The sequence below is a fragment of the Mustela nigripes genome, chromosome 14, assembly GCF_022355385.1.
Source record: "Mustela nigripes isolate SB6536 chromosome 14, MUSNIG.SB6536, whole genome shotgun sequence".
Lineage (NCBI taxonomy): Eukaryota > Metazoa > Chordata > Mammalia > Carnivora > Mustelidae > Mustela > Mustela nigripes.
Window position 1 is genome coordinate 94,331,788 of NC_081570.1, and position 23,218 is coordinate 94,355,005.

General features: G+C 53.8%; 1 protein-coding gene across 1 annotated transcript in view; it reads left to right on the forward strand.

Moving 5' to 3' along the window:
• The first annotated feature begins 1,096 nt into the window (after positions 1-1,096).
• Positions 1,097-23,218, forward strand: part of SLC6A17 (solute carrier family 6 member 17) — a 49,226-nt gene continuing 27,104 nt past the window's right edge. Inside the window, exons 1-3 of the mRNA XM_059375677.1 lie at positions 1,097-1,492; positions 17,616-17,988; positions 22,517-22,674. Coding sequence (XP_059231660.1) covers positions 17,703-17,988; positions 22,517-22,674 — 444 coding nt within the window. The 5' untranslated portion in view covers positions 1,097-1,492; positions 17,616-17,702. The remainder of the gene's footprint in view (positions 1,493-17,615; positions 17,989-22,516; positions 22,675-23,218) is intronic.

The window sequence follows — 23,218 nt, forward strand, 5'->3', positions numbered from 1 at the left end:
GGCAGATTCACTCTTTAGAATCCAAGGGTAAAAATCTCAGAACCTTCAGAGTTTGTGACAGTGGCCCTCTTGCCTGTCAGTAGGACAACTGAGAATCAGCCTCCACCTCCCCCTGCCTCTCCCTTCCCCAAACACTGTCTCTAATGCCAAGATCCCTTAGAGCACAGAGAATTCATCCCAGACTCTCTCCACACAACCAGCCCTCCAAGGCTGGGAATGATGGCTCCCCCTCCCTAACTTCACTCCTGTTACCCCACTCCTCCAACTTGGGCAGTCAGTCACCTCTGCTGCACACCTTCTCCACTCTCTGATATCTTTTTCCTTGTCATGCTCTCCCCTCAAGGGCCAACCTTCTCCTTTTCTGTCTGTTGAAGTCCTGTCCACCCTTTGAGGCTAGGATCCCACTTCCTTCCTCAAGGCCTGCCCAGAGCCCAGTCCGAATTTTCCTTTCCCTTCATCGTCCCCTATTTTCCCCATGTTATAGGGTTCCCCAGTCTTTCGGCCTGATATTGTGGCTCTCTAGGTAACCCCCCTCTGCCTGTCCCAGAGGTTCCCCCAACAGTTCTGTGATCTTCTCAACCCCGTGGCATACAGGAGAAGCTCAGCAGAAAAGTACTATATTGAAGTTGAACCGCAGGGGAAACGGTCTTGAGGATGGTAGGACAGAAGAACGGTGGAGTGGAAAAGGAATTCCAAGCAGGGGAAGAATGAGCGAAGGAAGGCAGGGAGGGGGAAGTGGCTACAGGGGAGTATGCACTTTGGCTGGAGCTGAGTTCACAAAGGAAGGCCAAAGAGCTGCTCCTTAAAAGGTGAAGAAATAAGGCCCAGGACTCCGCAGGCCCTTGGCCATCGGGGCCCCATTCCTCTCTGAGGACAGAAGCCCTGGTAATGCTGTCCTAGGGTCTGGGTCCCTTGGGCTGGCGCCACAAGAGGCTGGTCCCAGGTTAGCCCCTCTCCCTCTCCTGGCCCACCCCCTCAGCCTGCATCGTCGGCCATCAGAGCCTCGCTTGCGGCCCCAGAGCCTCGCACTGACGCGGGCCCGCGCGTGAGTCAAGCCTGCGTCACGGCGCCCCGCCGCCAGGGTGGCCTTTCGGAAAGCGAGGGAACAGTGCGCGCCGCGCTCCGCCCAGCTCCGTTCCGCTCCGCAGAGCCGGCGCGGCCAGGGCACAGGGAGGGCGGCACTCGGCGCCGGCGACCGCAGCCGCACGCGCCGTCTCCATCGCGGGACCTGGGTCCCAGCGCTGCTCTCTAGAGGCTCGAGCGCGCAGCGGGCGGGATCTGGGCCGGGACCGGCGGCGAGGGAGGGAGGGAGCGAGCAGAGTCGCGTGCGCGGACGCGCGACTCCAGGTCCCCTCCCAGACCCGGCCGGTGCCCGCCGCCGCCAGACTCGGGCTGCCCGTGGGAGGGGCGGTGCGCCCGCCACCCGTCTGGGACCGTAGCTACTCGGCCGGAGTGCAGGGGCCGAGTCCGCGCGACTGCCCACGCCGGACAGGTGAGTCGCCGGCCGCGCCCCGCCCGGGTTTACCGCGCCAGCCACCGCAACTTTAGCTGTTCCGGCCCCGCCCCAGCCAGGAAGGCCTAAAGACAGAGGCGCGAGGAGGCGCCGCCAGGTACCCGCCCGGCCCTGAGCGGGCCCCGGGCTCCTCCCGCCGCTCCAGCCGCTGTTGCCTGGAGACGGAGCCCCGGGGCTCGCGCACCTCCGCGCTCACGGGTTGGCCAACCGGCTCTAGCTTCCCGGGCTCAGGAGGGCCCAAGAACTCCGGGGGTAACCGGGCAGAGGTGCAGAGGCAAGCGCCCCGCGGAGGACCAGGTTGGAGACCCGGCCGGTGTGGCCGCCCGGAGCTGCGCGCCCAGGGCGCAGTTCCCGCGAGGAGGCTCCTGCGCGGCTGGAGACCCCAGCCCCAGCCGCTGGGCTTCAGGCCCGTGACCTTGACAGTAACATTGGCCAGAGAAGCAGAGAGCTTACGCCCGAGATGAATATTTAATTCCCAGTCTGGGGCTGGACCGCGCTCAATTCGGAGCTAGCGGGGAGCCCATCTTCCCTCGAGGGAAGCGCGTCTGGCAACCGAATGGCGGACATGGGGGACGTGCGCGGGGTGCGGGTCTGGAGGACTGTCTCGGGAGAGGCCTCTGCCACGTTTATACCTGTGCGCATCGTGCTCCCAAACTGTGCTCGCTGTAGTCTGGGGAGGGCAGTTCCCCTAGGGGCGCGGCCGCTGAGGAAGGTAGCCCAGTGCTATCTTTTAAAGCCCAAACAGCCCTCTCGGACTTTAAGTGTTAGGAAATCCTGAGGTCACTCACCTTTATAGGACCCAGTTGCTATCAAGTTGAGTTAAAAAAAAATTTTTTTTTTTTTTTTAAATCCCATTCCTCTTTCCTTCTTTGGGAAAACCTTTAGGAATTAGGAAATTTCTAACCAGAGCTGCCTTAGTGGGGGTGCAATTCAGCTGTGAGAGTGAGACAGGAAGGTTGGGTTGGTGAGACAGGGCAGCGGTATACAGAAAAAACGATGCTTGTGAGGGGGCTGTCCTTGTTAATAGGAACTTCCAGGAGCTAAGAAAATCCTGTAATGGTTCCCCAAATATTCAACCAAAACTTGAGTTGGAGCCTGTTAGATGGTGCTGGACATTCTGATGGATGCCTAGAGAGCAAGGTCAGAGTGTGTTGAGGTTAACAGCAAAGGATTCTTGAATTTCGTGCTGTGCCTACATTGTCCCACAGTCCAGTGAGGTAGACCCATCACCCAAGCAGGAAGGGCTTTGAGGTCACACCTGACTGTCCTTGGCTGTGGCCCATCCAGTGGAACCATCAGAGGTTTTGGCTCCTGTGCTGGCCTTTTCTCCAACGAAGCAGCTGCAGCTAAGTAGGTGGTGAGTTTCAGCAAATCCTTGCAGCTTGGCCCGAGTGACTCAGTGCAGGAGGCAAATCGTGCCCACCGGTGCTGATTGGAGTCAGTTCATTTGGCCTGAGTCACACACAGAATTGTGTGTCAGCTATTTATGAGTTGAATGGAGTTCTTTATCCGGACTTGTAAGCAAAAAACCCCAGAGCTCCCAGGGTTTTGGGGTCACAGAGGTGGGCAAGTCCTCAGGGTGAGCTAAGCAGAGCTCGGGCTGTCTGGCTCCTGGGCAGGGGTCCTAGAGCTCTGGCCCCACGGGCAAGGCAAGCAGGGATTGGGTGGTGGGTTGGAGCAGAGGCTCCGTGGGAGGCTCTGTGATTGTGGACAGAAATGGGCCCTGTGCTCTGCCACATGCCGGCATGGGGTGACCTTGGACAAGTCACTTTACCTCCAGAGCCTTGATTTCCTCAGTTATAAAATGGGGATGCCTATAGTGCCTTTTCTCAGGCTTATTTGGAGCCCCTTGCTGGACACCTGGCAGATGCTCGTGAAATGTTGATTCCCCACACTTGTCTTTATGGTCCTTAAACAGTGGTGGTTCTTTCTTTCCCTGCCCTTGTGCCTTGGTGTGAGAAGGGGTGTGGAGACCAATGAAAGTGTCAAGGCTTCTCACGTGGTTGAGAAGGACCCGTAATTCAGCTTTAAACTGACCTCTTCCCAACCTTTGGGTCTCCCCAGGACACCCTGAGTAAGAGCAGGATTACAGGGCGGGGGGTGGCGGGAAGAGCTGTGCTGGGTCTGGTGAGTGTGCTCGGCTGTCTGCAACAGCTCCGGGGCGAGACTCCTGCACGGACCTTTACTCCTTAGGATCGTGGGTAACTGTGGCCTGCTCTCAAGTTGTGGCATTTAGCTGGGTGGACTCCAAGGGCCCCTGCCCTTGGATAAGATCTTGCCCTCCTCCCCCCACCCCCACCTGTCCTGTCCACCATGGAGTTGGAAGCTGCATGACAACCATTCTGGAGAGGAGACTGTGTTATTCTCCTGCCTTTCCCGAGGGATCCTGGCCCCTCACTCTCTCTTTCTGTAATGTCTCTAGACTTGGTGTAGCTAAGAAGTGTGTGCCTCAAAAGTAAAGGCAGTAAGGGGATCCCCCGTGTAGCAAGAGGCCCAGGGGACTCCAGTCTACTACTGGCAGTGTGTGTGTGTGTGTGTGTGTGTGCGTGTGTGTGCACGAGGCACACACACCCTGGAGGTATGCCCTTCCCACTGGATCTGGCAGCAAATTTCTGAGATGAGGGCATTCTTGACAAGCAGGGTCCCTCTGCCTGTGTACCTTCCCTCCCCTCATGCTCCTTTCCTGTCTAAGTTAGCTGCAGCAGGACAATTCATCACCAGTCCCTTTAAGGTTGCTAAGATAAGCAGCAGAATAGTTTAAAGGAAAGATGGATTTGAGCTTTCTTCCTGGAAGCAGATTTGAGTTATGGCTTGCTCCTGGGCTGGGCTGCAAGGCGTTCTCACAGCAAAACATCTGGAGCACCCAGGCTGGGAAAAGACTCTGTAAGTCAGCCCCAACAAAGTCCTTTTCCATCATCCTCCCCCACCTTGTGTCCCAGACTACCAGAGGTCAGAAGCACAAGACTACTGGTGGATCTGTATTAGTGCGCTAACCTAGATGGGCAGGTTAGTGACCTGTGGGGAAAGGCCAGCTTGGCGTGCTTTTAGGGCAGGTGACTGCCATTCTAGGTTCCAGCAACCCACGCCATGCTTGGCACACAACAGTGTCGCCCAGGTTTTTACCGAAGGCTTCAGTGTTATGCTAAGTGCTTTATTCATATACCATCTCATTTAATCTTCGCTACAACCACAGGAGATGGATAGTGCTCTCTGTACTTTACAGATATGGGACTTGATGTTCAGAGAGGTGAAATAATTTGTCCAAGGTCACACTGATAGTGAGCAGCAATCTGGCAATCTGATCAGGTACAGCAGGATCCAGACTTTATGCCCCGAACCACTTAGATGATATCTTCACGGTATGCTCTTAATAAATATTTGCTGGCTACCTGAGCATTTATCCAAACAAGGTGTTCTAAGCCTGTGGGTCCGGTTCTTTAAGCCAGTGCCCCAAGGAAGCAGAAAATGAGCCTCCACCAGTGGGAATTTGGTAGAGAATGAACATACGTAAACTTCCACGGTTTGGGAAATCTGGTCTGTCGTGTCTGGTGGGTTGGAATCCAGCCAAAGATCCCAGGCTCCATTGTCATGCTTTACTGTCCTGTTGGTCTTTTTCTTCCCGATCTCTACCACTCCTGACCTCATTCCTTAAAGTTTATCCAAGTCAGGGGTTGGTGCTGAAAGCAGCGAGGGAAGAGTCCCGGCAGGCTGGATGGTACCCGGAGGATGTCTGCCTCCGCAGAATCAAGGCGGCCGTGTTGCTGCTGGGAGCTCTGGTGTGTCAGATTTCTCTGCTGGAGAGCATGTGCCAGGGACTTGGAGGGATTTCTGGTCAGGCCCCAGACCCCAGAGCGAAACTGTTAACACTCCAAGGTTATTTATGGCAGCTGCTGGCATGGGCTGCTCAGAGGGATGCTGCTTGCTTCCTAGTCTTGTCCCATGGAGAGCCCACTGTCCTCACCCCTGGGGCATTGCCCTGGAGTCCTTGGCTGCTCTGGGAAATGTGGCTTCTGATTCTTCCTGCCTCTTCATCTCTTCGCTCTCTGAGAAATCATCAGCCCTGGGAGAATAGGCCCGTTTGTCCTATCCTGCCTTGTACCTGCAAGCCACCATTGATCTTGGGGAAGTTCCTGTAGGTGAGGGTGGAAAACTGGAGTGTAAGCATTATTGCTTCTCCACCCCACCCCCAGAGGACATGAAGAGTTCTCCCAGAAGCCCTTGCTGCACAAGCAGCCATTTTGTGCAGATACAGTGCTTTGAAAATTCCCCCTCTCCCACCTCCATGAGTAATTATTTAAATTAAAATGTGGTTCAATCATGGCTAAAACTAGTTATTAAAAAAAAAAAACACTAGATATTCACGGTGTTCAGAAGATTTACAGGTGAGAACCTAAGCTCAAATGCAAAGATGGATTGCTGTACTACATTATTCTCATGTTCGTGACTGGGTATATTTTGTTGGAGAATAATTCTGGGTCAGGTGAGTCCTGAGTAGCCTGAGTCTCCAACCTGGGTATTGAGACTTAAAGCCCTATCTGGCTGGGGCCTCTTGTGGAGTGAAGGCATAGGCAGGAGAAAATAATGCCCAGCTCCTGGGCTCTGGGCTCATCTCATCTCCTGCGTTTGTCCCACCGAGCTGCCTCTCTATCTTCCAGGGCTACTCATGGTTCATTTGGAGATAACAAGTTGCCTCTCACTGTACTCCATCGTTTCTAATTACTGGGTTAATTAGAATTTTCCCTGGATTCTGTGCACCACTAATTTGCGACCTATTCTTTTACTCACAAAAATAATTCATTGGTCCACACCCCCAAATTCTGCTGCTTGCATTTTTCTCTTTAATTATAAGATTCCCGGCTCCTGTGGTTTTAAATCCCACTCCAGGCCAGGAGTGCCGTTTGTTAAAGCTCTCTTTCGAGGAATGAGACCAGTCACCTGCTGGAGTGCCTCCATCAGGTGCTGCCAGGTGGGTATTCAGTGAGGATGTGGACCTTCTCTTCCCTAGGGGTGGGTCTAAGGGAAGGAGGGCAGCCGCAACCCACAATTAGCTCCCAGAATGGCCGGGTGGGCGCTGTCCACGGTCCTGGCACACCACAGAGATGCCCCGCTGGCTAGTGATTTGGGGACTTCTTTAGAGCAGCTGGAAGGAATCTCCTTGACCAGTTCCCCAACTCTCATTATGCCATTGGCTTTAGGGAAGGACCTAGCCAAATGAAGAAACTCCTAACCGCAGGGAGAAACGATGGTAGAAGGACTCGCCTCACTGTTGACGTGCTGAGTGAGATTCAGGTGTGTCATTGTGCAACGCAGCCGGGCCCCGTGCAAGAACTTCCTCACCGGTGCCACATACGGGTAGCTCGTGGCCCGGAAACAGTGATGCATTCATGTTTTAGAGTAGCCCCAGTGTCCCAACCAGCATTCTTTTCTTTGTGTATTATGACATACAGAAGATTGGAAAGCACCAATATATCAGAAAGGAAATGGGCTACAGAGTTTTGAATCCCCACTCTGACACTTCATGACAGGCTAATCTTGAACCTGTTATCTTCCCTTAGCCTTGGCTTCTTTGTAAATGAGAATTACATTTTTTATCCCAGGTTTTTTTGGGGATAAATTATGTATGTAAGCACAGTAGGTCTTCAAAAATACTTGCTCCTGGGGCATCTAGCTTGGGCCACTGAGTGGCCACCTCTTGATTTCGGTTCAGGTCATGATCTCAGGGTCATGGGATTGAGCCCCATGCTCAGCGGGGAGTCTGCTTGTGGATTCTCTGCCCCTCCTCCCACTTGTGCACTCTCCTTCTCTCTCTCTCTCTCAAATAAATAAATCTTTTTTAAAAAAATGCTTCCTCTCTTTGCTGTGATCTCAGCTGTCCTATGACCTGTTCCCAGTAGGAGCACTTTTCTGGCTACCCCTTCCACAAAGCTGCACTTGGGCTGGTGAGCAAAGAGACACAACCCTTCTCATTCCCAGGAAAGAGACATCATGTTGGGACGGTAATTAAGGGTTTCTGATCTCTATTCCTTCAAGTGCACTTCAGCAGTCTGGTGGGTAACTCAGGTAATTGGACCCCCTTGGTTCCCTCTGTCTCTCTCTGAAACAAGACAAAATAGTGGCTTTAAGAAAATCCAGGTCAGAGAATTTGGACAGATACTGTGAGGATCCATCTGTTACCACCATGAGCCTCCTGTGAATGAGGAAAGAAGGTAGTGAGGTTTTTACTCATTGCTCCTGAACTTTTAATTTTCACATCTGATTTTTAAAAATTGTGTCTTTTTCCAATTGGGACAGTCTCATGAGTCTTCTGCCTGTCTGGGACCTGATATGCTCTGCAACAGCTTGGGGCCCTCCTTTTCCTTCTCTCTCTAAAACTTAAACCTCACTCATCACCCAGGCTTGGGTCACCATCCCCTCTCACCTGTCCTCCCTGTTTTTTCACTTGTCCTGTAGTCATCTCCTTAAAAACAGTTGAGTCACATCACTCCCCTGCTCAGACACTTAAAACAACTCCCTGCTAGCCTTGAAACGAAACCCAGGCCTTTCCATGCTTTGCAAGTCTTCTCTGGAGTCTAGCTATCCTCCTGTCAGCACTTCCCATTCTTCCCTTGCTTAGGATGCTCTAGGCTCAGGCTCTTCTTTCTGGTCCTTATATTCACCAAGCAGGCTGCCTCAGGGCCTTTGCACTTCCCTATTTTCTCTGCCCTGAATGATTTCTCAGGCTACTCACATGGCTCATTCTCTCCCTCTATCGGGTCTTTATGAGAATGTGCCCACCTATTCCCCCTATATGTCGTAGCATCCCTGTCTCACTCCATCCCCTCACATTCACTATTACATATTTTTGTGCGATCTTTATGTATACTATAGATATGTGTCTGTATACACAATATTGATTATATATTTGTCTGATTTTTATTTGTCATTTTGCACAAGAATATAAACCTCATGAGGGAGGGACACCGTTTACTCTGTTCTCTGCTGTGCTCGAACAGGCCCTGGCACTTAGTGTTCAGTAAATATTGGATGAAGAAAGTAAAGAAAGCAGCACATCAGTTGGAGCGCCAGCACCTGTGTCTCCCAGCAGCGCCCGCCCCCCCATCATCAGGGACCCACATGCTTGTCACACTCTGCTTTGCCAGACCGTGGGCAGCTTGCCTCTAGACTTGGGTCAAGCCCATCTCCCCCGCGTCTCCCCAGACATGAAGGGGCGGCTGGTGCCTGTGTTATCTTTTTATCCTCCTGACGCCTCTGTGAGATTGGGGCCGTCTTCTCCATCTTTTCAGATCTGGAAGCCAAGACTACAAAGGTTATGCAGTTTCCTGAAGACTCATACCTAGTAAGGAGAGCAGGACTTTCAACCAGGGTGCCCTTGCTCGGAAGCCCATCTTTCTGGGCTTGTGTTGAGGTATAGAGCCAGACCCCAGAGTCAGACTACGCTGGTGTGGACCCAGGGCCCCCAGATTTTGAGCTGTGTCTAGGAACCCATTGCCTTACCTCATCAGGTCCAAGATGCGTTTTTCTGTACGTTGTCACCTCGTCAATTCAGGACACCATGCACAATCAGTTGTATCTCAAAATGGCTATTGATTGGGTAGGGGTGGTGATTGGGTGGAAAACTTCCATTGACCCTCCCTGGTAAGTTCAAGAGAGTGCCAGCATCAAAGGGTCTTAAGTTCAGTGAAATTAGGTAACCAATCCCTTCAAACCTCTACTTCTTCATCTGTAGAATGGAAATAATTGTGGGACCAACCTCATCCCGTAATGGGCAGGAGACGATGGCTGATGCACACAGGGGCTGCTAGAGAGCCAGCCCTCAAGAAGGGTCCCCTGTGTGTTGTGGTTATTGTTTATCACTACACCACTCCCTGCCTTCAGAAGTTCCCTTAGCACCCAGAGTCTGGCACAAGGTTAATACATCTGTGGGGTGGCCACGGGGCTGCTGTTGCTTACACACCCACGGGCATGCCTTTCCCCCTCACGTGAAATGGTAAAGCTGAACCAGAAGATTTTGTTTGCGCTAGCCCCGCCCACTTCTTCCAGTGCCAGTTCCTCCCCCTCTGGACCATCTGCCCCTTTTCCTGCTTCCCTTCCTTCTTGACTAAGAAAACAAAATACCAGCTGCAGAGAACACACTCCGCAAATGCAACAGGAAGGTGAGACCGGCCGAGGAAGATTCTACTGGCTCCTTTGCCTGAGCTGTTGTTCGGAATGGTCCCACCAGCCTTGTGGAATGCTCTGGGCCAAGACAGTGCCCCTCTAGGGTATATTTCTCTGAGGTGAAAATGGACCCTGTCTACGACGTGGAGAAAGTGAGGCACAAAGAGTGGATCCTTTATAAGACAAAAAATGTCTGTGAATGCTGGCTGGGCTTCTTAGTTCACCTTTGCTTTAAAACGCCGGCTTGGGGGAGTGCCTGGGTGCCCAGCTCTTGGTTTCAGCTCAGGTTGGGACCTCAGGGTTGTGGGTTTAAGCCCCAAAGTTGTCTCCCTGCAGGTCTCCCTGCTCAGCGGGGACTCTGCTTGTCCCTTTACCTAAGCCCCCCTCCCCCAGCTCACGCTTTCTCTCTCTCTCCCTCTGTGTGTGTGTGTGTGTGTGTGTGTGTGTGTGTGTGAGTGAGTGAAATAAATAAATAAAAACCTTATAAAAAATAAATTGCTCCTTGGGGCGCCTTTGGGGACATCATGTCTTCTTGAGATCAGAATATTGCATCGGAAAATAGGAAAATTTTGGAGCTGGGAAACTCTATCAGACTCTGGAAAATTTGGGGACTTCAAAATGCACCCGTTCATGAGTCCACTCATTCGCTTCCTTCATGTCATATTTATTGAGCACGTAAAATAGTAATACACGAAGGTTTGGTTTTGCAGAACCAAAAATGGTATTCTTTGAAATACAGGTGAGAGACCAAAACACCAACCCGACAAATCTCCGAAACGGAGTTGGACATTACCATTCTGTTTATTTGCCTCATCGATAAACTTTTCTTTCGCTTTCTCGCTCTAACCATGTGGTAACCAGATGCAGTTGGTAGGTAAGCACTGTTTCCTATTTTACAGATGATTGCAGAACAGAGGACTGGCTTCCCAGTCCTGGGGTCCTCCCCCCATGGGCTGCAGGGCTGCACCCGATTAGTCACCCTAGCTGGGACAGGCAGACACCTAGCAAGTTTAAACATATCTCTCGGTCAAGTGCATTATTAGCATTTCCCCCCTGCCTCTCTTTCAAGGTGAAGGCAGTGGTTAGCATTTGAACAGGGAAGCAGGCTGCCCTTGGAGGATGGGAAGGCAGGGAGCCCAAACATTTGTAGGGACCTTGTTCCATTCCGTGTGTGGCAGGCCTGGGCTGGGCTAGGCTGGGCTGGGCTAGGGACACTGGCGGGTGGACGCAAAGCTGGGTACACCTTGGTTCCTGCCTTCAGGGAGCTTTCTGTTCAGAGGAGGAATCAGGGGTGCACACAGGTAGCTATGGGAAAAGCATGGAAGAGTATTCCAAGTTGTATGCTGAGAAGGGGAAAGAAAGGAGCGTTAATTCTCACTTAGAGCATCACAGAACATGTCACAGAGGCGATGCAGTGGACCTTGAGATGCACCTTCGAAGGCTGGAAGCTTCCATAGGCAGAGACCAGGGAAGGTTTTATGCAGAGAGGTTTTGGAGAAGAAGTGCCAGCGGAGGCTGGGGGGTGAAGGGGCCCCGGGGGAGGAGCCGCAAATGTGTCTGGCAAGGGCAGCGGGCTCTCTCCAGGACGCAGTGGGAGTGGGTGACATGGAATTTCAGGAAGCTGCCCCGAAGGCCTACAGGAAAGTGAGCCTGCTGCAGGCATCTGACTGAGGAAGAGTCTGAACTAGAGCACAAGAGGTGGGAGTGAGGGTGGGCTCAGACAAGCTAACAGGGCTCTGTGCCCTTGGGAAGGAGGGGGGGGGGGCAGGGAGAGGTCAAGAATGGAGCTGGATGAGAAAACCCAAGGAGAGCAGCCATCGAGACCCCCCAGGGCCTGTCAGGAGCAATTTGCCCCCAGGTGACTACCAGAAGTTTCGATAAAACAATTAAAAATAATTTGTAGGACAATTTGTGTCTCTGATAACAGTCTGATCTGTTCTGGGCTCAGTTGAAGCCCAGAGGCTCTGAGGTAATTAGTAGAGGTGTTTGAGCCACAACTGCTTGTCACAGGGAAATCAGGAAGCTGTGGAGTTGTCCAGAGAGCAGGACCATGACCTGGCTTCCTGCCCACCACATATGAGCCTTGAGTTGGACCCTGCCTTTATGGCCGAGGCAGCTGGGTGTTCTTCCCCTGGCCTCCCCTCCTGGGGGCTCTTCTCAGCTCTCCACTATAAAGGTTTGCATTTAAGAATGTGCACTACTGTCCCCAGGAGACCCTGGGGGGGGGTTGCTGAGCAAGGTGTGCCCCATGGGGCTCAGGGAAGTGGGGCCCTGGTGGGGGGTGTCTGTCTTCACCTTGGCTCCCTGTTTTCCCGACGAAGGTGACCCCACCACACAGACCCTGGGAGGAGTCTGGCTGGGAAAATAAGTGATTCCCTCGAGTCCGTCCCCTGAGTTACCTGGTCCAACCCTCCTGAACAAGAGAGACGCTGACCCCAGGAGGCGGATGTTCAGGCGGCTGACTGGATGCTCTGTTCCAGAAGGCCCCCAGCTCTGGCTGCCTGGAGCAGAAGGGCTGGCCCTGAAGCAGGTGGGCGGTCGCCCGTCACCTGGGAGGGGATGACTGAGAGCCGCGCTTGAAAAGTAGTTGGGGACCTATTGGCCCTCTGGCCCCGGGGTATTTTTACCTGCTTGCCTCCTCGTCACATTATTATTATTATTATTATTATTATTATTTATTTATTTATTTATTTTTTCCTTTTTAAGAAGATTTCGCAGTTCACTCCCTCCAGGCTGCTTCTCTCACGTGTTCTGCTGAGCTGGAAGCTTAGCCTCTGTTGCTAAGTGACGGATCTGTCAGCCAGGCGTTTTCTGTTCTCGAGCCCCCCGGCATTATGCTTTAGGTAACCGAGGCATTCCTCTCAGAGCGCACCCCGGAACTCTGTTATCTGACATCCGGCCCGTCCCAACTCCTCTAGGGCCATGATTCGAGTTTGGCTGGGCCAGCCGTCAGAGCGTCCCCGCAACAGCCCAGCGAACTCTCCACCAACAGAGTGGGTGAGACAGGTGGAAGGACCTGCCCTGTCAAGTGCCCGAGGCAGATCACACCTCGCTCACATCCATGTGCAGGAGGGACACACCCTGGATATAGGCAGGGCTGAAAAGGGCCTCAGAGATCGTGCAGACCAACCCATTTTACACATGGGGAAACCGAGGCCTAGAGAGGTCAGGGCAATGGGGCCAGCTTGCACAGTTGGCTGGTGGTTGGTTGGGACCAGCACCTAGCTGGCTTCCTGATACCTGGATCATGGCTGGCTCCATGGCCTGTAAAGTCAGGGGCAGAGAGAAATCTGCCGCTTCTGGGTCCTTCTCTGATCTTGCTTGTCCCAGGGTTGTTGACTGGGTACATGGTGGATTCCCATGGCCTGTTCTGAAAGCTGACCTTTCCCAAGCCCAGGGACTCCCAGGGAGCTGGAGGGAGTAGGAAGGTAGGGTTGCCCCAAGTCACTGGTGCCCCATCATCTTTAAAACATGGAGGCAACGCAGGAGCGAGCAGACGTGGGTGCTGACAGCCACGTGGTGTGAGCCAGGTGCTGTCCTGCCCTGGAGCGTGACTACCCCTGCTCACTCCCCGGGCTGGCCATGTATCCAATGAGGTGTCAAGAAGAGGTGACAATTGTGAGCCCTTGCTGGGTGCCATTCTGAGACCCACCTAACTGCCGTTCCCCACAACACTGGAAGGCAGGCACCGTTATCCTCCTTTGACCGCCAAGGAAACGGATCTCAGGCCAGGCAGCCGGAGAGCACTAGCTGGGGTTTGACCCCGTGCATTCTGGCTTCTGAGCAGTGTCCCCTCCCCAGACCGTGCCAGTAGACTGAGTAAAAACTGTTTGTAAGTGGTTTCAAATGAGCACAACTAGGAGCTGTCCCTCCACTACTAATATTGCTAAACATTAAGATGAGGCCACGTTTATATTTGTAATAACATTGCTGATCTTTAGACCCAAGACCCAGTGCTGCGTGGCGTTTACCTGCTTCCCTGTGGCCCCGGGTCCCTGAGGGGGGTGGGCTGGGCTTTGTAGGGTGCTGCCTCAGCAGCCTCCGGCAGAGGGGGGGAGCACCCATCCCTGCTGACAGAGCTCGGACCTTTCTGAGATGGTGTGGGTGGAAAATGCTTCTCTCCACCCTCATCCCTCTTCCTCTGCAAACTCACTCTGGCTTTTCCTGAGGAGCAATGGCATTTCTGTGACCAAATAGAAATAGGGAGGGCTTGCATATTTTTAAGTGAATTAAGGCAAACAATGCAAGGCTTCCCAGTAGCAGGTTCCTTCCTGGTGCCGGGACTGGGCACTTTGGATGTATCCGCCCACCGAGTCCCCATGGGAGCCCTCCCTCGGAGGGGGAGCTGTCGTCATGTCGTAGACCCTTTTCGCCCCCAAGAGGACTGTCAGCCGCATTGTTAAGGTGAAATGGCTGCCCACCCCTCTCAGCGCACTGAAGTCCTGATAGTTGGCTGCTGTGGTGGAAGGCAGGGGCTTGGAGACAGGCCAGGGGTTGAGTGCTCCCATTTCATCCGTTTGCTTGCTCACCTGGCACACATTTCCTGAGCGCCTCTGCTCAAACATCCCCTCCTCAGGGATGCTTTTCCAGACCATAAAATGGCGGCCCTCCAGCTTGCGACACCGCCCCCGACCATGTTATTTCTTTGTATCTTGTACCCCGTGGGCCATGGTACGTTTCTTTCTTTAGTATCTGGCCCTTCCATGAGAAATATAAACTCCACGGGAGGACATACTTTGCTTATTTTGTTTGCTGCTGCATCCCAGGCACCTAGAACAGAGCCCGTCACAGAGAAGGAACTCAGTAAATGGGTGTCAGGGGAGAGAATGAATGAATGAAATGGGAACTCTCCAACTTGGGCCCGCTGATTGCAAAGCCGCCGTCCTCACCACCTCCATCTTCTTCCTGTTTCCCACCGCCCCCATGCGGAGTCTGATCCAGTGGCTTTGGGCAAGTCACTTCATCTGTGGGGCCTCATATAGAAAATGAGAATATTGCTAGGGCCCCTCGAGCTTTAATATTCTATGTGTCAGACTCGGTTGTCACTGAGCGTGTTTCTGGGCACAGAACGTTCCAGTCAGGATTGTCGCCCAGCCCAGGGGCTCTGCTTGCAAATTTGCACCAGCACTTTTTGTCCTGTGAGCCTGATGGCCCAGGAGGCCCCTGGGCCCCCCTCCTGTGATGCAGGATGCTCACTCACATCTTGGGAAGAAGAGGCTTTGGCTGAGCTGATTCCTATGGTTTCTGTGATGCTGCTGTGGCCAGCCTTCCCTGGCTTTACCAGAATGTGCTGATTTTGTCCTTGAGTCCTCCTAGCTTTAATGAGACTCGCACCCCCCCCCCCCCCCCTGCAGCCTTTTCTTTGTTGGTGACCAGAGCTGCCATTCTCGGCTATTTATGGGAAAGCTTGTCCTCCAGTTGGCCAAGCAGCAGGATAAATTCTGCGGACTTGCGGGAATCCCCTTCGGTTTTCTCCAGTTGTGGGATGATGGGCAGTAAATCATACTTAATGCACTACATATCCATCCTGATCAGATTCCACTGCAGGCCCAGTACCTGCAGTCAGGCTCTGAGCTGGGACCCTAGTGATTGCCATCTCCAGAGGGACCCCAACCCTTCTCTGCAGTTCTAGTTTTTATTTTTTTTTTTTTAAGATTTTATTTATTTATTTATTTGATGGGGGTGAAGAGAGAGAGAGAGAACAAGCAGGGGGAACAGCAGACAGAAGGAGAGGGAGAAGCAGGCTCCCTGCTGAGTAGGAAGCCTGATTCGGGACTTGATCCCAGGACCCCAAGGTCAAGACCTGAGTTAAAGGCAGATGCTTAACCGACTGAGCTACCCAGGCGTCCCCCCAGTTCTAGTTTTTAATTAAAACTCTTGTTTAAACTGTAGGGGAGTTAGGATAGCCAGCCAGCCAGACTTTGCATGGGCCTTAAGTTTTCTCTATTTGCCCTGGTGAGAGGGACCTGCTGACTAGGGAAGGGGGAGGGGCTCATCCTGGCAGCACCGGCAAGAACACAGGCCTCCCCATTGCATGCCTTCTGAGGGCACCCTTCCCTTAAGAGGCATGGGCCCCATGGCAGCCTGGGGAGGCTGAGGGCTGAAGGGTCCACGGAACACACACTCCCTCCGGGACACAGTGGAATGTTCGCCTGACCGGATGTGAAGAGGAGTCCCAGCCGAGAGCTGTATTTCTTATAGTGAATTCTGAGGTCTTTTAGGCAGACAAGTTCTGTCTCAGTCCCTTCAAAGCCCAAGACCTTGACTGTTCCTGGGATTGACGGAAGGGGGGCGGTGGCGGTGTAGTCACTAAAGACTCATGGTCTCCCTTGGATGCGGAAAGCAGGGAGGTGTCACCTGCTGCTGTGGTCCCCGGCCTGGCCCAGGGAGGGCTGGCGAACCACACAGACCGGTGTAGACGGCCCCCGTCCCTCGGGTCTCCCAGCGTCACTACACATGTAACAGGATCTGGCTGGTCAGGTCCCCCTGAAGCCTGGGTCTCTACTCAGTCGGCCAGGCAGTCTGGGTGAAGCTTCTGTTTCGTGGTGCCGCTGCCCCGTGCTGTTCCGACGGCACAGATGAGAACAGACGGGACCGCGGATTCCAGAGGCAACTCCTTCCCTTCGTTAAGGAATTACTGGGTAATTTACATCCCTCGAAAGATGCAGGGCAATGGCAGGCCGGGTGTATGCATGTTTAATTTTAAATCCTCCAACCTCCCCTTGACGAGGAGGTGCATTGAAACACAGCATGTTGATATCCTTCAAAGGACTCATTTCCTTGGTGCTTTATTTCTTTAAGGAAAAGCATGAAAGACAGATGAGGAATGGTAGGAGCTGGGGAGGGTTTTGCCTCCCCCGCCTGCATCGTGCAGACATTATCTGCTGTAAAGCTGTCACTGAAGGATGGAGAACTGGCTCTTGGCTGCAGTGGCCCTCAGATAGTGTCAGCGCTGAGCGATGACCCAGCATTTGTTGGCACTCAGCAGACGCCTCTAGGGCGGCCGTGCCAGAATGCTTAGCAGAACCTGGTCAGTGCTCCTGCCTGGGGACTGCAGGGGATGCCGGGGCCGATGTGCAGGGTCCCTGCGGTTGGAGCTCGAACTTTTTTTTTTTTTTTTTTTGCAAGCATTAATGTCCCTTTGAATCACCAGAGAGTTCTGTAAAAATACAGAGACTGACTCAGTCAGTCTGGGGGTGATCCTGAGAGTCCGCATTTCTAACAAGCTCCCCATGATGTTCCTGGCCCATGAACCGTATTTGGAATAGAAAGACCCTAGAGATGGCAGATACCAGCCTCCCTGGGTCCCACCGGGTGGTTGAGCTATGTAGAGCTCAGGAGGGGTAGGGCTTGGCCACCAGCCTATGCCACCTGGGGCAGGGGGAGGGCGGTGGGGGCCTCTTGAACACTCTAGGACATGCAGTTATGGGAAGGGGGGGTACTGTCATGGAGGGCCCTTTATTTAGGGTTGGTGTATGGTTTGGCTTCTTTTGCCCCTAGTGGATTTACCTTTCTTTCCTTTTTCTTTTTTTTAAGATTTTATTTACTTGGCAGACAGAGCACAAGCAGGGGGATTGAGAGAGGGAGAGGGAGAAGCAGGTTCCCTGCTAAGCAAGAACCCAGACACGGGGCTTGATCCCAGAATCCCAGGATCATGGCCCGAGCTGAAGGCAGACTCTTAACTGATGAGCCACCCGGGTGCCCCTAGGTGTACCTTTCAGTGCTGCTCACATAAGGCCTGTGGGAAAACTGAGTCTGCAGACTCTGAGCTCCTCGGTGGGCACCCTGTGAGGGGGAGGAAGGCAAGCTCAGTGTTCCAGGCCAATCACTGCCCGGCCTCTGAGTGTGTGCCCCGGAGTGTTGGGGGACTGGGGCCCATGTGGGCACCCTGCCTCTCTTGCTGCAGTCAGCTAATCCTCTCCTGCTCACCCGGTCGCTCCCCTAGGTCCCCGGATGAGAAGGAGCTGACGGCAGCCGAGAGTCACCTTCTCTGAGTGCGGCGGAGCAGGGCTGCGTGGCCCAGGCGGCACCCATGCCGAAGAACAGCAAGGTGACACAGCGTGAGCACAGCAACGAACATGTCACGGAGTCGGTGGCCGACCTGCTGGCCCTCGAGGAGCCGGTGGACTACAAGCAAAGCATCCTGAACGTGGCGGGCGAGGCCGGTGGCAAGCAGAAGGCGGCAGATGAGGAGCTGGAGGCCGAGGACCGGCCGGCCTGGAACAGCAAGCTGCAGTACATCCTGGCCCAGATTGGGTTCTCTGTGGGTCTGGGCAACATCTGGAGGTTCCCCTACCTGTGCCAGAAAAATGGAGGCGGTAAGAGGCGGCCCCGCTTGCCCCGACGGCATTCCACAGCTGGGCCAGGCCAAGGCATGGAAAGGAGCAGCCCTGTGCTGGTGCAGAGCTGGGGCTCTTGGAGGGTGGGGCTCGGGATTCTCGAGGAAGGCTCCCCAGAAAGAGCCAATGGTTAACAGCAAGCAAGAGGCTGCTGGGAGCGGTGACAGCAAGGACACGCTCTCCAGCCCGGGATGGCCCGTGGGCAGACCCCAACGCAGCTGGCCAGCCCAGAGACCCCGTGCAAGTTGCTTGATCTCTCTGTGCCTCTCTGTTCTTCATCTGTAAAATGGGAGTAAGACTCGATCCTGCCTCACGGCACAGTGGGGAGGATTCAGTGGGCTTTACGTGTGGAATGCTTAACTAACTTGTATCTGAGGCATAGTGAAGAGCAGCGGTTGGCCATTCTAACGAAATGCTTACTGGCCCTGCTTCAGCACTTATTGGATATTAGGCTAAAATGCATGAAATTACTGGTATTTGAGCGTCTTGGAACAACCAAAATGCCAATTTCATACAATTCAACCACTGATTCCCCCTACACTCTATGTGAGGGAAGAGTCATCATCCTCGTGGTAGGGACTGCAAAACTGAGGCACAGAGAGGTTAGATGACTTGCTCAAGGTCACACAGCTAGTGAAAAAGTAAGGATTCTAAGCTGGACAGGTTGGCCCTGGCAACTGAGTACTCCTGCTGCTGCCTCCCAGGAGGAGGAGGCCTCACACAACCCCTTGTGTTTTAATCCCCCTGGAGGATCTTGCCCCTGGTGTCAAATCCGGGTCGCAGCCCCTGGGCATTATCATCCCCAGCCCCTCTGAGGCAGGCTGGACTGTTCTAAAAGTAATTTGTTTTGAAACCAGGGGAAAAATAACAGAAAATAAAGAGGAAAACCTAGCAGGCTAACGACGATGAATTTACAAGCTGGGACATCTGGGAAAGTGACTTGAGTCAGCAGAGAGCCCTTGTGGCTCTTAGTCCCCGTGGTCTGGGACTGCCCCATGCCAGCCTGATGGTTGGCCACAGCTTTGTAGGCACTTCACCTGACTCCTTCTGTCTCTGCTCCCTGGGGCTCTGGCCATGGAGCCTCTCCCAGAGATGCAGCCCCATTCAGGGACACTCCCTCCTCTCCAGAACACACCTTCTCTGGCTCAGAGGCCAACTCTGGCTGGAGGCTTCCCCTTCTTTCCAATCTCTGTTGAAGGGCAGGAAGTGAGAATGGCCCTTGGAGCCTATATAACTGAGGCCAGAGGCTTTTATCTTTCCACTAGAGCATTTACCATACGCTCTCCATGCTGTGAAAGGTCTTTCCCCGCCCCCGCCCCAATCAGTCGATCGATCAGTCAATCAATCAGTAACTGCCAGTTAGAGCTTTTGGTCTGGGTGATGAGGCCAGACTCAGGTCACTGAGAGTGGTTGCAAGATCAGCCCAAATCTGGGTGTGTGGTTTTCTTATGTGCTGAGAGATGATGACAACAAGCATCCACTGACGTCGGAGGACACGTCACCTCTGGGACTCCAGTCGGGAACCTCTAACCTTGTCCTTTGCCTGGGCCCTGGGCACTGAATCAGAGTCCCTCTCCCCACCACACACACTCCCAGAGCAGTGAGTTTGCCAAAGCTTTCTTGCTCACGGTGTCACCAGCCCATCGCCCTGGACCTAGACCCCTCAGACAGCCCCCAGAAGAGTTGTTAGCGCTCTGGATTCTGAACTCTCTCTTCCCCGTTCCTGCTCGTGCTCTTCCAACCTGTCTCATTCCTAGAATCCCTTCGTATCTCTGCCTTTAACGCTCCCATAGCCTACGAGTATTAGGGTAAGTCATCCCAAACACTTTCTGGAAGGAGTCAAATGATCCCATTTCAGATAAAGGAAGGAGAAAACTCTTGGTTGGGAGAGAGGCAGCTCTGTGGTTTTGAGCTGTGGGGAAGCCGGGCAAACCTGGCTTAAATCTGGGTGGGCCTTCTGGAACTCTGCTTAGCTCCACTTGATGCTGAAGTTTCCTTTGATCTGGTTCTCTTAATTGGCTTTTTTTTTTTTTTTTCTGTTGAGTTTTATGACAAAGAGGCAACCGTTCTGTTCTTTAAGTGCTGACTAAGACGAAGTAACTTGTATAATCCTCACAACAGCCCCCCATACCCCCACGCCGGCCCGTTCAAAAGGGAGCATGGAAGCCTGTGAATGCGTGCTTTTCTGAGCCAAAGATGGTCACATATCAGCAGTTTCATGTGGTTCTGCCGAATGTTATCATCTTCTTTTAGAAGACCAAAAGTGGCACAGAGAGATCAAGGAATTGGCCCAAAGTCACACAGCTAGTAAGCGGCAGAGCCAGGATTCGGGCTTAGGAGGTCCAGCCCCAGGGGCTGTGTCAGCCCCTACTTGGTATGCATCTCAGCAGGCTGAGACCCAGGTGGTCTTCCAAATCCCAGAAATAACATCAGTGTTTGCCAGAAACAAGACCCAGAGTATAGACCAAGTCGGAGACTGCAGAGATCCAGGAGGTCTCGTAGTTGCTACAGCCCAGCTTCCTAGAGCCTGACACCCTGAGCAGTGCTCCCAGCTGTTGAGAGGGAGGACTCAGAGTTCCCCTAAGTTACTGAAATAGCCAAGGGAATCCCATTGCGTCTCCAAATTGTATTTTCAAAGGCGGAAAGGGTGCATTTCCAAATGATTTCAACAAGGGTTGATAAGAAAAAGGACCTCTGCCTACCCAGAAAGCCTCACCCAGACCCCAGCCCCTGAGCACTGTGGATGACTGGGCCGTGGCGTGCGGAGGAGAGCCGCCGCCAAGTCCGTGCCCTGGGCCCGACCGACTTGGGCCACTGGCCCCAGTGGCAGGTGGCGGCATGCCCGTGGCCAATCTTGGCTGAGAGCCGCTCTATGGACAGCACATATGTGGAGACTCTCCCTGGTTCTTTGGGAGAGAGGAGAGAAGCCTTCACAGAAGACACCAGCCTACCCTTCGGACACCCCGAAACCCACCTCCCTGCACATTTTGCCCCCCTGCCCCCGAGGGGATATGGCTGAAATACAAAACCAGTGAGCCGCGTCCCTTCACTTTTCTGCATGTCACAAGTCTCCTCTTGCATTTCCCCGAACCCCAGAGCAGGAGACAGAACTAGGAGTCCTTCAGGCCTCCTCTCCTTTGGGCGCCAGGATGGCCCTCCTTGTTAGTGACAAGAGGAACTTATGTGTATGTGTGACCGCGTATAGTTGTATGTTAAATGAATTAGATGCTGTCGTGTGAGGCTGGGTGGGTTACCACCCTGGAAGCCTTTGCTGATTAGTTGTGTTGGACTCTGACCCCTCCCTTGGCAGGCCTAGAACTCAGCTGGCCCTCCGGGACTGGTCCGTGTGTGCGTGTGTGTGTGTGTGCACATGTGCTCACATTGCTCACAGGAACCTGCCGCTCCTGCCTCCCAGATTGTGAACTGTACTGGGATAGGGCTATGCTTTCTTTTACCCCCAGATCCCCCTGCTGCTCATGCCTGGCCCAGGGTAGACCTGTAGTAAACCCCGGGCTGTTGCCAAGTGCCACGCCTAGTGCCTGGGAAATGCCTGGTCCTCTAGGGTTGTGAGCAGATTGGCTACATGTGGCATGTCCTGTTTTGGGGGGCAGAGTGGCAGACAGGTGGCTGGGGGTCTTCTGGATACTCCTAGCTTGGTCTGGGGGTGCCGGGTGGCCACCGGAGCCCTGGTGACTGGGGCCGTCTGATGGCTTTGCTAACAAGACTAGGTTGCTGGCACAGCTCTCCGCAGAGATCACTCGTCTGTGTCCAGACATGATTTTAATTCTCCTGCTAAATGCCCTGTCACTTAGAATTGAGACTGCGTCTGCATGGAGGCCAGGGACCGTGAACTTAATTTATCATCTGGAATCTTTATCAAGATCCATTCTGTCTCTCCATGACGATCCTCCCAGCTATGCATTTCCAAACTGTTAATTTCTCTGTCTCATTCCTCCCAATTGGCTGTAGATTCATGGTGATGCTGGTCAGACCCTGTCTTCCTGGAGAGCTTCCAGGCTCTGCCTCCCCGGAGCTGCCCGGTCTGTGGCATCAGCATCTGCTTCAGAGGCGGGCAAGACCATGCCTGGGGTCTGGGCCTCTGGGGGGTGAGGGAGCAGAGCCCACTCCATCTGGGGCTGCTCCTCTGGGGCCAGGAGTGAGTGTGAACAGGTGTCCTCCCAGGACATCAGGAGGCGACCGGGGACTTGACCTGTGAATTTCTGAAGAGATGGTACGGTGTCTGTCTGTCTGTCTCTGAATCTAACCTTGTGAGCAGTCCTCCCCCAGAATTTCAGATCGGGGGAGTCAAGGGGAAGAAGGGGGGGGCAGGGGAGGCAGTGTGTGGTGGTGGGTCACATGTGGGAGCCAGACCCCTCCTGGAGGAGCACAAGGCTTGGAGCAGTTTGAGGACGGTCAGAGGTGCGGGCAAGACTGCAGGACGTGGCCGTCTGCCCTCAGCCTGGTGCCCTACTCCGGATGCCCTCCGACACACCCCTGTCCTCCCCAGGTGCATACCTTGTGCCCTACCTCGTGCTGCTGGTCATCATCGGGATCCCGCTCTTCTTCTTAGAGCTGGCTGTGGGCCAGAGGATCCGCCGTGGCAGCATCGGTGTGTGGCACTACGTGTGTCCCCGCCTTGGGGGCATCGGCTTCTCCAGCTGCATAGTGAGTCGGGGGCCGGCACTGGGCGTGAGCTGGCGGGCCGGGGAGAGCCGCTTCTGGGGGACGGGGTTTGCAGACCAGAGTCTGGGGCCAGATCAAAGTAGGGAGGGAGACCCTGCTCTCGAGAACTGCTTCCAGCTGGCGTCCCAGGGCCATGCATTTCCTACACTGAAAGCGGGCTGTGCTGCCTGGGGCAGGATATAATATTTGGAAATGTTACCAAGGAGGGAAGGCTGGGACATCTCCGCTGGAGTTCTCTGTGGACACGTGGACTGTCCGGGATACCTCTGTCTGCTTACCAGCCCTTCAGTCCCGAGTGAGGGAGGCACTTTCTCTTTCCTTGATTGAAAAGTATTTGCACTGGGCAAGCGAGGGGCCCAGGGAAAGGCCACCCTGAGGCATGAGGTCTCATTGCCTATTTGCTAGGCACAGGAACAGAGTAGGAGAAGGTCTCAGACAAGAGCCCTGTGGCCCAACCAGGAGGGGTGAAGCTTAGGAACAGTGGGAGACAAGGATCAGCATAACAGAGCTGGGCCCCTGCAGGTGG